This window comes from Canis lupus, chromosome 22 (genome assembly GCF_048164855.1).
Source record: "Canis lupus baileyi chromosome 22, mCanLup2.hap1, whole genome shotgun sequence".
Lineage (NCBI taxonomy): Eukaryota > Metazoa > Chordata > Mammalia > Carnivora > Canidae > Canis > Canis lupus.
In genome coordinates this window covers 43,430,771-43,447,359 of record NC_132859.1, presented here as the reverse complement: position 1 = coordinate 43,447,359, position 16,589 = coordinate 43,430,771, and the positions used below count along the sequence as shown (strand labels likewise).

The window sequence follows — 16,589 nt, the reverse complement described above, 5'->3', positions numbered from 1 at the left end:
TTATTTTTTTAAAACTGTATTTTTCCCATTTGTAAAATGATGATATTATCTTCCTCATTAGTTATCAATGTAAAGTGCATAGTTCATCATCTTATACTTTTAGATGAGTGGGTATTATTAGAATTTTTATTTAATAGATACTTTGTGTCATTTAATCTTCCTCCACTCAGTTGCTTCCTCTTGTTGAATTGGAGTTTATGGGCTATTGCTGCACAATTTGGCCATCCCAGTGGCATCCATCCCAATGGCTGCCATTGCCAGTGGAGGACTAATTAGATAACAAGCTGGTCACACCATCTAAGATGCCACAGTGGCTGATTGCAGTGCTGCCTGCATAGGATTATGCCTGGGATCTGAGGGCTTCCATGTCAGTGCCAACACCCAGGGTTTCATATATAACATAATTTATGGGGGGTTCGCTTATGAACAGGTTGTCATGTCTGGAGTTCGTGGAAGAAATCCAGAAAATATAGGGATTCTCTTCTTAAATTTCCAGGGATGCATTCCAACCTTCTCAGGCTACAATTCATTCTACAAGTTTCAATAAAATATTTCTTCTTTTATTTTTCTTAGTATCCAGCCCTGTTAGTTTGATATATAATTTGGGGTTTGGGAAAATGGTATTGCTAACACCTGAATGTGAATCTTATTTCTAATCCCCCCCCCCCCCCGCAGTTATGGGAAATGTTATGTTTCTCTTAAGTTTAGTTTTCAGTGTAAAAGCATGGCACACTCCTAATGCATGTATCTTCGTGGGTTTTTTTGTTTGCCTTTTAAATTAAATTAAGAACTTTGATGATGTTCTAAAACTATTTGACAAGGCCTCATTTCCAAGGTGATCACATAGAGTTCTGCTATCTAAATAAATTGTGGTTAATTTGCAATCCCTCAGTTGGAGAGCAAGCTTGCAAGAAATTGTTGTCTGGGTCCACATATTTATAATGCTTTTACTGGGTGTTGTTGATATCCTGAACACAATCTGTTCCCCATCAAAACAGGAACATGTCAATATGGTCACAATTTTATAAAGTGAGTTCAAATACCCCAAAAGTATGTATGTGTACAAACATATTTTTATGTCTATGGGCAGTAAAACTAGTATTTTTTTAGGAGTGAGATATTTTGATTTCCTTTGTGTTTTTCTGTATTTTTAAATTATTTGCAATGATTAAACAGAAAAGCAATAATTATTGTACATAAAAACAGAAGAACTTCAAAAGAATGTCTATCTTAGGCTCAGGCCAGGAAAAAATTATATATGATTTTGGCCAGATACTACCAGAATTATGAAATAAGAAAAAGAATTTAAGGCTAGATTTCCCAGAAGAATAATAACCCCAAAGATAGCCTACAAATTCATAATTATGTTAACTGAGCACAAAGAGAGTGTTCATCACTTAGAAACACTGGATTTTTGTTTCTCTTTGTAAACCAGATTGAAAAGGAGGACCAAGACTACCCCACGGAAAAAGTGAGGGAGGACTTTCAAGCGAATGGGCCACCTCAGGACCTGGACTCACTGCTTCTTGACCCACGTGCCTTTGGGCAAGTTATCCAGCTTCCAATATGATGCGGGCGCAGACACCTGCTGATGTGGCAACTGCCAATGCCCACAGTCCCCTTGGTTCATGGGCTGCCAGGCAGCCTGCCTGGAGGTGAGAGGGGGCATCTTTGTGCATCATGTTCTATTGGTGGGTCCCAACAGCGCCCCTTGGGCCCCAGAGCTCAGTGCGTGGATTCTTTGGTCTCAGCTGTGCTCCTTTCTTTTCCAGAGCATGCACAGACCTCCGGGGTCTTTGGATCAGGATGGTCAAGTTCCAGCCCTTGTGTTGTCCTCTAACCTCTCTTCCCCTCAGTCTCTGGCATGCTGTTGCCTAGTTTGACATTTGACTTTCTTCTTTGTAACTAATCCTCTGCCTGGTTCCTCTCTTCCTTGGATTCCATGTGACCTCCTTAATCAGTTCCTTGTATTAGCACACAGTCAGAGGCACAGTTGGTTCTGGGGAAGATCCAAGTCCTTTTGAGTAAGTTATTAGGCTAGCTGATGAACCAGATATGCAAGGAAATTCCCAAAAAGGGTAGGAGTTGTCTAAATCCACATGTTAGATGCAGTTAATGTGCTGTGTCAGAGCTGAGAGTAAACTCATGAAGAAGTAGATCTCTCCCACTCCCTAGATCCCTGTCTCCAACCTCACACAGGGATTTGTGTATGTCTTCTTCTGGTCCATGCCTGGGTGAGAGCAAATACTCTAAGACACTGCCTTTGAGCCTTATCCAATTCACCTGGACAGTTCCAACTCCAGAATTAATTGCTTCAACTAGTTGCAACCTTGGGCAACTACTCAATGCCTTACCCCTGGCCCCTCTCCTGAAGGCTTCTGGAGACAGGGTTGCTAAGAGGGGCCATCTGTGAGGCAGAGATGTTGCTCTCCCATGCTCCCACTTCAGGACACAGGCATGTGGCCTGAGGGCCCTTCATAGGACCAGAAGGGGTACTCAGAGTTGCTATTTCTAGGCCACAGTGCCCCAAATTTCCAGGGAGAGCTGAGTCCAGGTCCCTCTATGCTGTTTCTGACTGATGCATCTATATACTATAGTGGGGTCAGGCAAAACAGGAAAGGAGCTTGGCCTTGGGGAGAGGAGAATTAGGGGGGGTGGGGGTGGGGACAAGGCTAGTTAAGGTAGATAAGCAGTCCAAGACCTCCCTCCCTGTGTAGAAAGTTATCCCGTCATATGTCCAAGTCTGAACCCAATTATAATGGAGTAAGGTTATGGGTTGACTTCTCATCTCTGATTTGCCCCCACTATCTATAGCCCCAGATTCTTAGGAAGAACTTTGATCTTGAATATGAGTCCTCAGTCAGGGGCATAGGAAATAATGTCCTGACTCTTTCCTGGCTACACCACACACACACACACACACACACACACACACACACACACTTGTTTGGTGGGGGTTGCCCCTGGCTTAAATGGAGGACTCTCAGATCATCTTGTCCTGTGGATTGGTGTATGTGTTATGTATATGTTGGGGAACTTGGCTTTGGGGGAATAGTTTTGGGCTCTCATTTTCTCTCCCAGGCCCCTCCTAGTCTCACTCAATTCCATTCTTCCCCCACCACCCCTGCCACCGGAGGACCCACTGAAGCTGATCACATGGGAAGAAGGCCACACCACTAATAGACTCCCTTAAGGGGCCTGACCTTGACTTAGGGTTTCACCGTTTACCCAGCAGCAGCCTTGCAAGAACCTCTCTTGGACCACTTTCCCTACTCATCTCAGAGTTGGGGGATAGAAGGAGGAGGGTTGGAATGGGCCTATTTGTCTTGAGGCTCTAGTGGGATCCACTCCAGAAACTATCTTAGCTTGTTTTAATCCCAAGTCCAATGCCTCCTCACCCACACCACCCTCAATACTTTTCTACTTAGGGAGACAGTAGAGCATGGCTCCAGCTCCTAGAGTACAAGACTTATTGCCTTTCCAGGTTTCATTTACCCCACATGTGGTTCAGAAGCCCTTTCCCTACCCAGAAAAATGACACTTTTCCTGTCTTCTTTCTATTCTTCCCTTCTGTGGGTATAAACATTATGTTGTCATAGCTACTCAGTGCTTGTGCTCATTCGGGACTCTGTTCTTGCTATTCACACTGCATGTGATGCTCTGGTCCAAGATCTTTGAACTGGTGACTTTAGCTCAAATATCATCTCAGAGATGTTCCCCCTGGAAGCAAACTATAGTTTCCATAGTTACTCTCTATCTCACCACTTTAGATTTGTTAGTTATGTTTGTCTTTACAGCACTTATCATCTTTGGGAATTATCTTGTTCATTTATTTACTTGTTTATTGTTCGGCTCTCCTTCTGCTCCTAATGTAACCTCCATGATCACCAACACCTGTTTCCTGCTACATCCTCAGTTTTCAGTACTAGGAAGAACTCAATAAACACTTGCTGACTGAATAGATGTTTGGTTGTTGTTTTTTTAAATAGGAATGATTTTTCAAAAGTTTAGATACTTTTGAGAAGCCAAAGGTGTCTATTGTATTTAGCAATAAGGAACGATTGGTGCCATGTTAGGGCACTTTTGGAGTAAATAGGAAGTCTGGAACAGGAATTTGACTATAGAGGGAAGCAGGTAGTCCAGTAGTTGGGGTGTTCCATGAACTCAGGAGATGGTTGAGCATGGTGAAGGCTATTGGAAAGGAAGCAGCAGAGTGGGTGTGCAAAGGAGGAGGAAGTATTGAGGAAGTCAAGAATGCAGGAGGTGGGAGGGGGAATCTGGGGCACAAGTGAGGGTATCAGGCATGGAGCAGAGGTCCCTTTTCAGTGGAAAAGGGGGAAGGAGGGAAGAAGGATGTTGATTCTGGTGGGTTTGCAGGATCAGTGGGAGGAGCTTGAGGCAGTTCCTTTCTGTGGCTTTGATTTTCTCTTGAAGTTGGAGGTGAAGTGACCTGTTCACAATGGGATTGTCGGTGGTGTCAAGGGTCAGAGATACAGGGACAGTGGAGGGGATTATAAAGAGATCATTTCATTTCAGGTCTTTGGAATCTTTAAAAAAAACCTCTTTTTCCAGAGGACTTACATTAATTAAGTAATTAATTAACAATTCAAGGCAACATTTTGCCACTAAATGGTTGCCTACAACTTCATATTTAGATGTAAATCCTAGATCTAAACTTAAGTTCCATATGGTCTCAGATGGAAGATGGAAGATGAAAGAATTAGAGAAAGAAAGGCAGAGTCTAATCTTAAGGAATAAAGAATCACAAGGAAGCTTTCACTACGGGAAGCTGCCAAAATCCTCACAAATCACAGAGAGATGAGACTGTACTGTGAGACAGTAATTTGCTGAATGTTCATCTGGACTCTTCCAACACCAGAGAGATATGGAAACTCAGACCAGGAAGGGTCCTGGGAGGGCTTCTGGACTCCATAGCACATGTCTCGATCCCACTAATAACACCATCAACAGGCACTTATTATCTCTGCTTAAACAAAATGCAGGTTCTTCTTTTTTTTTTTTAATGCAGTGTTCTTAATGAGCAAAGGTGATTCTGTTAACTCAACAATAGAACATACATTTATAACTTGGAGAGATTTTGCACGCTCACTCTTCTTGTTTGTAACATACATACACACTAGTAGGAATGTTGGCTAAATATAGTGATAAAAGTAACTTCTTTTCATTAAATATCAAGTATGCATCCATTCTACACTACATGTGTTTTGGGTTTGTAAATGGGAGAGGTTGGCCATGGCTGCCATGGCCACTGAAACTGTGACCTTGGTCTTTTTGCTACCATGCTGCAACCTAGAAGTTTCCAAACAGAGATTGATGGAGCCCGGGATACTTGGGGTACCATGTTGTGAGATGAGAGGGAGGTGGAGCCAACAGGACCCCAAGCTGCAGTTCCACATCAACTAAGGCAGCTTTTAGGGTCTACGCTGACTTCTAATTTTATATAGATGAAGGCTTCAACTGAGGTTAAAGAGTCTGACAATCTCCATTGTCCTGACCGAGAGCAAATTCTGATACAATACTTACACTAGTGATTTTCTAAATGATTTATTGAATCAAAGAGTGTACTATTTGGCATTACATCATAGGCTTGCGTGTTTCAGTGACAACTTATTTCCCGTTAGGCAACAAGTTACCCACCACCAAGTTGAGTGTTTTGACTTTTGATGGCTAGGTTTATCCAAAGCATGGATGAGCAAAAGTACACAGATTAGCAAACAGTCCTGATAATTATACCTATACTTAATTTTTAAGCAAATATATAAAAGTATTATATTCAACATGGTACTAAAAATCCACTTCTGTCGCATAAGCTATATTAACTAAATAAACTACATTAATAATACATAAAATAGAATGGAGAAAATGGAGGCTATAGTGTAAGTGGTGGTCTTATAATAGCAAATCAAGTATCTATCAAATTTGAATCATTTGGTTCAAAAAGATCTGTGAACAATAAACTAAGTTCTAAAATAGTGTTAAATTTTAGTATCAAAGTAATATTAGCCTTGGATTTTGAAGTACATGCACTGTCCCAAGAGTCCATTCATAATGTAAGGCTAGAAGCCTGTGGGACTCAGTGGTGATATGTGGGAGGCTGGTGCACTCCGCTTTAGAATCCAAAGGCTATAAATATTTTGTAGAGAGAAAGGTAGATAATCTCAAGTAATTAGGCCTAGAAAGAAGATACTTTTAGATGAAAAGGATTTGGGTTTCTAAGATTTCCTTTAGTTAGGGGATGTAAGCTCACCAGCAAGAAAGGTTGGAAGTATCTAAGTTCATGTTTGAGAAGGTGGTGATGGCAGTTGGAAGTCTTTCATCTGTTGAGTTAATAGATATTCTTAATAAATATAGGAAGTTATTTGCATTGGCATTAGCCAAACCAGCCCTCACTGCAGAAAGTAAGAGATTTTGGGCCAGTCTTTTTAAAAAAACATTTTGTTTATTTATTCATGAAGGACACAGAGAGAGGGGCAGAGACACAGGCAGAGGGAGAAGCAGGCTCCCAGTGGGGAGCCTGATGAGGGACTTGATTCCAGGATCTCAGGACCACAACCCGAGCCAAAGGCAGACACTCAACCACTGAGCCACCCAGGCATCCCAGGGCCAGTCTTTGTTAATGAAGCCACACTAGGGCCAGCATTAGAGGCAGATATATTATCAGATAATGCAAATGGTCCCTTGGCCCCTGTGATGGTCCATGCACAGCCCCCTGTTGATTAATGCTGAAATGGAGATATTCCTATTGTGCCCACCATCAAAGAGGTTGGGTAATCTATCATTCAGTGGGTGCAGGATTCAGTAGACATTCTGGCAACTTTTCATCAATTATATTATGTTTGCACAAAGATCAGAGGGTAACGTTTTTCCTGACACTTCATAGGTTGCCCTACCCAGGTGGCAGGCCATTCATAGCTAATTTACTTCTAGGAGTGCTTCTTCCAAAGCAGGAAAAAGGTGAATGGCACAGTGGGAAGTAGCTTGCTCCAGTAGTCACAAGGAGTGTCCCATGGGAGACAGCCTGGCTTCCAGGATCTCTTATTGATAGGAGTTATGTAGTGATCTTCCTGGATTTGGTTTTACGTCGGATCTCTGAAGTACACTAAGCTCTGAGTTTGCTATTTACAATTTCTGTCTCAGCAAGGCAGCATCTCTTTTCCATCCAGGAATAAATCTTAATGCATCAAAAAGAAAAAGTCTAGTATCGTAGGCTTTCTTTACCCTCACATGGCAGTCCAATAGATTTCTATGCAATCTATTTTCACTGTGCTCACCCTCATTTCTCGAATTCTCTGTGAACATCCCCTTCTGCAACTGACAACCTCTGTTCTTTCTCTCTGGCTTATGAGCTTTCTGAGTCAGACCCTTTAACAGAATCTTAGTTTTCTGCTGATGGAGATCATTAAGGATCTCTACTGCCAGGTGCAAGATTTTGTCTTTAATTTTCAACTAGAGCTTTGGCTTACAAGCAGAAAAAAAAGAATAATTTTCCAACTTTTGTCTTCCAGCTGATGCCTTGCTGACACCTCATTATTTGACTTGGAATGTAAATGGTATCGGGTTTTCTTCAACTCTTGTTAATGTGGATTTTGGTACCATCTGATTTCCCTGACTCTTTATCTTCTTACTGTGGTAATCTACCAACTAACTCTTATTTTTAAAATGATCCTGTTTATTACCTTCCCTGTGAATTTTCTCCTCTGATGCAAAGACGAAGAACAAGTGGTTTCAGCTGCAGAGCACATTTATTCAGAACTTCAACTCCATGATTTTGCTAAGCCACAGCTCTTTTCTGATACTTGAGATCTTCCCTGATTTACTTGCTGATCTCAGTAGGTAGGGCTAGGGGGGAAGGGACAACCAGGGGCAGGAGGAGAACATAGCTTTCCACTCTGCCCCCTCCAATGACTACACCTTCCTCTTCTCCAGCTCCTGTCTTTCTTCCATCTTGCATCTCTTTCCTCACTCATCTGCTTTCCAACAATTTAAAATCACAAAAGAACTTGATTTTTAGATTTCTAGCAGAGCTACCAACAAGCTTCATACATTTTTATTGCTCTGGGTTTCATACTGTCCTCCTCAGATCTTGTTCTCAGCTGCTGAGATTCTGCCCAAACCAGCAGGACTTTGAGTTACACAGATTCCCCACTGTCAGGTGACCAAGAATGATCTAGATGGGGTGGTGACCCAAAGCCAGGTTCATTCTGACTCCAAGTCCCTCCAATTCCAGTTTGTCTTGCCTTCTCACATGGCTTGGTGCCAAGCTGCCACCATGTCTTGCAAATGTGCTCATCTGAGTTAGGATGGTTGCATCACAGCTGTCTACCTCTTTAACTTGCTTTCATCTATTGTTTTATTTTTTTTTCATCTATTGTTTTAATTTGCTGATACTTGCATTGTCTCATGTCTCCAAAAGTCCTCAGTCAAATACTGGAACTTAGGTTCTCATGTGATACCCACCCCTTTCTTCTGGTGTAATTTTCACTTCAGTGAACTCTTGGAGTCCTAATAAGAGAATCTCTGGAGTCCAAAGGAATGCTGGGAGCATTTGGCACCAAATGTATATGTGGGTGGCAGAGCAGGGGCGGGGGGAGAGAGATTCTTTCCTTTTTGTGGCTTCTTTCCTTCTGCTGCTTCTTGTGTCCTGGGGGAGGTGATTTCTTTCCCTTACACTCTTTGTCTTCCCCTTGCTCAAAATCATATGCAGGTAGAGGTAGAGGGTAAACCTAGTGATGCTTCTTACCCATACAGATGGAGGTCTGGTTGGCATGCCATTCCAATTTCCTTTCTTTTCTGACTTGCAAAATTCAGGTTGCTGTGAAAATGAAAAAGTGTTAGTGTACATATACCACCCAACAAATCTTCATATAGCTGCTTTTTAAGCAGCTCTGTGTTCTGAACATTTTTAACCCTCTCTGGAATATAACTGATTTAGAATAATGTTATTTAGTGACTTTCTCATACAAAGATGCATTATGCCAACCAACCTGCTTATCCCAGGGCATTATTTATACAAGGGAAGAATAAGGCTTGTGTGCATATGCTTTCTTCCTAGATATAGAACTCATTTTGTCTTAAAATCTGAGTCCTCATTTAAAATTTTTAGAGGGCTACCTGAACCTTGTTCTCCATCCATGTTTTTTAGGAGCCTTCCTTCCTTCCTTGGGACCCAAGAGCACTAAACACTTTTGTACTTGTATCTAAAAGATCAAAACAAAAGTGTCTGTGTGCAAGTCCAGGGATAAATGTGCTCATCTCAAGTATCCCTGGACAACAGGTCAATATTTGCTGACTGAATAAATAATGAAAATATATTGAAGAAGAAAAATCATTTACAGATTTATTGAGTGTTGTAAAGTCTCAGAAGTGAAATTTCCAACCATCAGGGCTTTAGAGCCCAAGATTACACAACTATTTCAGAGGATAACAAAGTGCCCTAAATATATGCTACCATTTCCTCCGTCCATACTGGACTGGGCTCACAGGTGCATCACTGAGCATACTTTGTGTTGGTGAGTGCTTGCTCTATTAGCTAATGGTCTTGTGATGGAAGGGTGTGGGTATGGTTCTGGGCCATATCACTTTTCCTCTGCCCCAAACAATATTTCTATGGGTATTCATACTTAAATTTTATATGCAATTAATATTTATAAAATAAGATTTCATTTGAATATGTTACCTCTTTGTATAATCTAATATATATCTTGATTTTATAAAATTAATTATCTTGTTTCTCAATATATATTCAATTTCTTGATATTTCTTATCTTGTTAACTACATTTTGGTTATTTTACAAAATTTCAATACATTCATGTAGGAGCAAATATAGTAATTAAATTGTTGGTTTTTAAAATAGTGGCTCAAAGAAAGTTTCATGAAAATGGGCAAGAGCACTGGATTCTGGAAAGAGCATTTATGAGCATAATAAATATTGAGCTGGGACATGGCTTTGTTTCTCACTAGTTATATGACTTTGGACAAGTCATTTAAGCCAACTTTCCCTTCTCAGGCCTGTCAAGCCGACCAAAAGAAGATAAATTTTTTGAGTCTAAAGGATTTAGCAAACTTACATGAAAATAAACCTTCAGAAGGAATATTATAAAAAGTGCTAGTTGACAGTGTTCAGCTTACCCATTTTTAGTCATGTAGAACTTCAGGAACCTAAGTATTGTTTATTTTTATTTTTATTTTTTATTTTTATTTTTTAAGATTTTATTTATTTATTCATAGAGACAGAGAGAGAGAGAGAGGCAGAGACACAGGCAGAGGGAAAAGCAGACATCATACAGAGAGCCTGATGTGGGACTCGATCCAGGGTCTCCAGGATCAAGCCCTGGGCTGCAGGTGGTGCTAAACCGCTGCGCCAGGGGGGCTGCCCGGAACCTGAGTATTGTGATCAAATAGAGTCTAGTGGTCTGTTTATTAATATAGGACAGTAATTGGAGCCACACTGGACTGAGAAAAGAATGTGTTGGTCTCTGGACAGAGAAACTTGCATGTACTACCTGTACCGCTAACTGAACAAACTGGGATCCCTAAGGTGGGGCAGTCTTGAGGAACGTGAAATACTTGGTTAGACAAAACACATTGCCTTGCCAAGTGTTGTTTGTAACTCTGAGATGGAGCTAAAGGGCTCTGGACAAAGGATGGGGCTTTCAGGACAGAGGAGACAGGAAAGAAACTCCAAAGAAGACATATGAAGAGACAGACTTTAGAAAGAGAGTAAAGTAGACTTGATGGCAAAATCCAAGTATTACTGAATGGATTGTGAGATAGTCTCTGCTCCAGTGTCTCTTGAAGACTTCGCTTTTTTTTTTTTTTTTTGAGTAGGATTTTTTTCTTATTGGGATGCATTTTTTCTTATTGTTGAGCATGAATTTAAGGAGCACTTGGAGCAGAGTTCACCCCAAATTGCTGGGTCACATTTGTTTTTCCCACAGCAGTGTATTATCTGCTCCAAGATACCTGTACCCACTCCGTTTGTTTATGATGATGGTATGGGCTAACCCCCCTCATATACAGTGGTGGGGTCTTCAGCTTACTGGCAGGATTGTAGGACATCAACTTTAACATTAAACCCAAGAACTTTCCAGGAGAGGAAAAATGGAGAAATGAGAAGAGAAAAGAAGGACATAGTGAGTAGCCAGCATTTAAAATATTCCTACTTCAGACAGAGAATTATAACAGGCACATTAGGAAAGCCACTTCAAAAATTCAGCCCATATGGGTGCAGAGGTGGTGTGACTAGGAGAAGAAGAAGTGATTTGGGGGTTAGGAGATCCGAGTTCTGTCTCTATATCTGTCACTAACCAGCTATGTTGCTCCAAGTACCTCAATTTGTGGTCTTTGATTCACCCATCTATACAAAGAAAGGGTGTCTTTCAGAAAATTTCCAGGTCTGAAATTCTGTGATTTAAAGGATTTTATCTATTTATTCATGAGAGACACAGAAAGAGAGGCAGAGACATAGGCAGAGAGAGAAGGAGGCTCCATGCAGGGAGCCTGATGCGAGAATCAATCCCAGGACCCCAGGATCACTACCTGAGCTGAAGGCAGATGCTCAACCACTGAGACACCCAGATGCCCCTGAAATGGACTATGTTATCTTTAGTTTGAATAAAAAGAACACAACACAAGGATATCAGATTCAGAGTCTCTGTGCTTGTGAGGGAGTAAGCACACATTGAGATACTCCATTTCCTGGGTTAGAAAGTTGTTGGTAGGTTGGGCCTATCAAAGTTCATCCACTGATGGTCAGTGCTTTCATCTGGTGCCTTTTTTGGTTGCCTCTGTCTCCCATCTCTCACAATGGCTGGGCTATATTTTTCCCTGTCCATACAGCCTACCTGCCCTCTACCACTCCTATACCTCCAGTCAGTTAAACAATGAACTCTGACTAGAATCTTTTATTTTTTTTATTTTTTATTTATTTTATTTTTTTATTTTTTTTAATTTATTTTTTATTGGTGTTCAATTTACTAACATACAGAATAACCCCCAGTGCCCGTCACCCATTCACTCCCACCCCCCGCCCTCCTCCCCTTCTACCACCCCTAGTTCGTTTCCCAGAGTTAGCAGTCTTTACGTTCTGTCTCCCTTTCTGATATTTCCCACACATTTCTTCTCCCTTCCCTTATATTCCCTTTCACTATTATTTATATTCCCCAAATGAATGAGAACATATAATGTTTGTCCTTCTCCGACTGACTTACTTCACTCAGCATAATACCCTCCAGTGACTAGAATCTTTTAAATCTCTCTCTTTCTTTCTCTTTCTCTCTCTTCCTCCAAAAGCTTCCTCTCATTACTCTCAGATGGAACAGACCAAAAGAAAGAAGATGCATGGAAAGAGAGCTCTTTCTGTCTTTCTTTGTTTATATACCTACTCTTTATATCTATCTATATCTATATCTATATCTATATCTATATCTATATCTATATATCTATATATCTATCTATCTATATATATATATATATATATATACTCTTTGAACAAATCATGTGACCAGAGGGCATGAAGCTCCAAGACTGCCCAGCTTCTGACACCTACCTAACACTTCAGTCAAGGACCAATATCTGTTTCTGAAGAAGGTGGGGGACGCCGATTGAGGTTGTGCAGATACAATGGGAGAATAACATAGAATTCTAGTGTGATAGGTTTTTTGTTTGTTTGTTTGTTTGTTTTCCAACAGCCTTGTGAAGATAACACCCTATTGTCTTCTGACCTCTGTCACTGCCAATGAGAAATATGTTGTCAGTCTACTTGTCCTTCCATTGTAAGTGAATTGTTATTTTCTCTTTAAGAGTTTTCTCTTTGTCTTCATTTTCTGAAGTTTCACTATGTCACTAAATATAGTCTTATTTTTATTTATTTTGCTTAGGATTCAAGTTTCTTCAATCTGAAGATATATATCTTTCTTCAGGGATCCACACAAAGAAGATATTGTTGTATAACCATCATAATGACAAAATTTAAAAATTATCAGTGTTGGCAAAGATTTGGGAAAAATTCTGAAAAGCCACTGATGAAAATTTATAAACTATTATAACACTTCTGGGGTGCAATCTGGGTATGCTAGCAAAAGGGGATATTGTATAACTTATGATCAAGCAATTATAACTTTAGGTACCAATCCTGGAGAAAACTTGCATTCATAGGAAAAGGAGGCACAAATACATCTATTCAGTGAAGCATTGTTGGCTATTGGAAAACAAAAGAGAGAAAGAGAAAGAAATTAATAAAAATGTCCACTAACAAAATGAGTAAATCAACAATGGTATATTCATAAAATAAAATCCTTAACAAAACAAAAACAAATGAATCACATATACCTACACCAGGTAGACAAATTTGTAAGACAAATGAGGAATATAAAAAGCAAATAGTAGATGGTAAATGCAATCTGATGCCTTATGCGTGTATTTTAACCACGCACAATACTGTAATTTGGCAATAAGCAGAAACCATGACGTCTCAAATGCTCTCTATAATGGAATAGAATTAAAAAATGACAACAAAATGAAAGCCTATCCAAGAAATATCTATCCCCCTGGAAATCAGTAGGAAGATTTGAAATAATTCCTGCTTTGAAGAAGTAACAGAAATGAAAAGCTATATAGAAATGGTCAACAATATTAGCCAGACACAAATGTGTATGGACGAATAAGTGGGAGACTAATAATTAGCCTGGGGTCTCTCCAAGGTTACATGTCTTAGAAAACAGAACACTTGCTCATTTTGAACCTGGGTTGTGCTATGGCTTCAGCAGGTTTCTGACATGTGGACAAAGGACTAGAGTTAGAATATGCCAACCCTCCTAACCTTCCTGTAGTAATAAGTAGGAAAGCACAGTAGAAGATAATGGAATGTTGTAGAATGTGGAGGGATGTAAAATGGGCAGTATAAGTAGAGGGAAGCTCAGAGTACAGGAAAGCAAGGGCATCCGAAGCAGTCTTGTGCTGGGGGTTGGGTGGCCAAGCACAGGCAGATGCCTGAAGCTGCAACAAGGCCCTGGCTCTGTGTCTTTGAGTGAGCACCAGCAGACCCAGCCAAGTTTAAAAGGTAAGTGGGAATATGGGGCAATGCCAGAGAAAGTCTGCTCAAGGTGGGGCTGGGGAGAGAGGGAAGACAGAGAGTAGGGAAGAAGAATGCTAGACTCAGGTGCGATTCAGCTCAGAAGGCCATACCTCCGCAAAGCGGAATCAGGCCAAATACTGTCCCAAGGTAGCTGGAACGTGGGGCCAGAGCATCTGGCTTCTTTACTTGGGGAGGCCGCTTCTCTGGGCAAGTGGCAATAAAAAGGCAGGGGAATTGAACTACACAGAGCCTTCATGTAGAAATGTTTCTCCTGCCTAAACTCAGGTGCTAAATGAACAACAAAATGAGAACCTCTATTATGAACACTTTTTAATGATGAAATATGTGAGGCTGTTACATTTCTGGGAATGACACTGGGGCTCCATAACAGACCACTAGAAAGAACAAATTAGTGAGCTAGTCCCACTCAGACCCAATAAGGAAACTCAATATTCCTTCCACCCGTTTTGGATTTTGACAAAACCAGACTTCATGCTCAGAGCTCTATCCTCCAGATAGATACACTCAGAAGATAGTTATTATGAAATGCAAAATTGAGAAGGAAAGAGCATGGTAGTACTAATGCATGTAAAAAATTGGATATTAGCATGGAAATGTTAATAAGTAGAAATTACTGAATTCTCTGTATATGTCTGTTGTGGAAATAAAAGCCCTGGGGATGGATCAGAAATATCTGGAAATTACTTGAAACTGGTGGATAACTAAATGGATATTATAACTAAAATGTGCTATAATCCAATTGTATTTTTTTTTTTGTCTTCTAAGGTTTGGTTCTGGCAAGCACTATGCAGTGAATATTGCAAAAATTACATAAAGCTCCAAAAGCTATTCTATGTAAAGTTCTTAAGTGGGGATTCTTGACCATAATATTTGGCATAATAACTCTGATAATTCTGTATGTTAATGGGTTTTATGTTCTGATATTTTGACTGGTTTGGGAAAAACGGAGTTGTCCCAAAGCTGAACTCAGAGTTGTCCCGGTAAATGCTTAACAACCGACTTTTTGGGTGGAAAGCCCTGATCCATAGTGTTTGTCAATTTCCATGACTTAAACACTTTCACTATGGCTGATTGCAGGCTGTGAGAGTGACATCACTGAGAGCAGAATCGGGGATGATGTATGCAGCCGACCCTTGTAAGTTGGTGTACCCACTTGTATCCATGGGCATGTGTGAAATTGCAGTTTTTTTATTAAAAATTCTGCCCCATAGATATACAAAGGCACTAGTGGAAGAACAAATATAAAGGGAAAATAAAATAAATTCAAATTGGGAGCTCAAACGGAGATAATTGACAGTGGATTTTTTTTTAATTTTAAGAAGTGGTATTTGTGTATTATTTGCATTTTACTATTATCTTTTTTTATGCAAACAAGGTATCAATGTATCACACTGACTGAGTGCTCTGAACTCTGAGTTTCTTTGGTGTTCCCCTAGACAAAGGCTAGGACTGTTTCCCTTCCAGATGTTGGTGTGAAGGCAATGATCAAAAAATTGATGGAATCTGTGCACTATGGAGCCAGTTTCAGGATGGCTGAGCTTATGGTCAAGACAGAAGAAAAGATATGGAGCTTTCTGAATTTGGGGGAGGCAACACTGATATTTAGACCCACGGTTCGGTATGATAATACAATTTTTTTTTAAATTAACATTAATGAAAACAAGGAAAATTAGTTGTTGAATAATTGAAATGGATTAATAAACTCTTCTATCAGGCAAGAGGAACTTATTCAAATGGAGGTGAATTGGAAATATCAATAAGAATTCTGAACATTTTTTAAAGGAGAGTTTATCTGTTCATCCCTACAGTGATTCATGCTGTTGGACATTTTTGCTATCATCCTTCCAAATTCCAGTCAGTATGTGAAACAAGCTTATTTGTAGAACTAGTGCCTGTGATTTCTAAAACCATTCTCTAGTGAAAGACAAATGCCCTTGGAGGAGAGTTGATTTCATATTTCTGGGCATTGGGGGAAAAAAAGCAACATTAGTTTGTGGGTCCTAGGTGTTGAAAGAGGTGTCAGTGAGCTGTAAGTCCATAATGATATAAAAAAGATATAACAAACTTACCTGAAAAACATACCTGATTTCTGAAATTTTTTCTTAAAAAACTATATATTGATTAATACAAATCATGTGAGGCCTACGCTTAAGTTTTATAACCAACAGTTGGAAAATGCCAGATCCTGTTTTTCCCTATAAAGAGAAGGACCTGTAGCAGGACACAGTCAGAAACGGTATCACATGACATTATCAATATTCCAAAAATCTCTGTGAAGTGTGATTTATTTGATTAGCCAAGGATGCCAGTGGATTGAAAGAATCAGGATGTCTGGTTATTCCAGGGATGACCTTTAAGAGTTGTTGCTCTTATCTTTCTAGCAGTAAATCACAATCTTCCTTAAGTATTGCTGGCAGTGGTTGCACTGTGGACAGAGGCATCCCCTGAAAGCTGTGCTGAGTTTTATCAACT

At 40.1% G+C, this 16,589-nt stretch overlaps 1 protein-coding gene across 8 annotated transcripts in view; it reads left to right on the top strand.

Annotated features, from left to right (window-relative positions):
* MOBP (myelin associated oligodendrocyte basic protein) overlaps nt 1-15,398 on the top strand; it is a 54,212-nt gene extending 38,814 nt beyond the window's left edge. For 6 of the 8 annotated variants that reach the window (XR_012015137.1, XM_072793259.1, XM_072793266.1 and 3 more), the window contains 3 exons: nt 1,436-1,655; nt 12,712-12,795; nt 12,901-15,398. Coding sequence is in view for 6 of the 8 variants with exons in the window: in XM_072793259.1 (XP_072649360.1) it covers nt 1,436-1,475 (40 nt within the window). In the remaining 2 variants the exon portion in view is untranslated. Of the gene's footprint in view, nt 1-1,435; nt 1,656-1,772; nt 3,960-12,711; nt 12,796-12,875 lie in introns of those variants that run through there. The other 2 variants (XM_072793260.1, XM_072793263.1) reach the window with 2 other exon arrangements.
* The last annotated feature ends 1,191 nt before the right edge of the window (nt 15,399-16,589 follow it).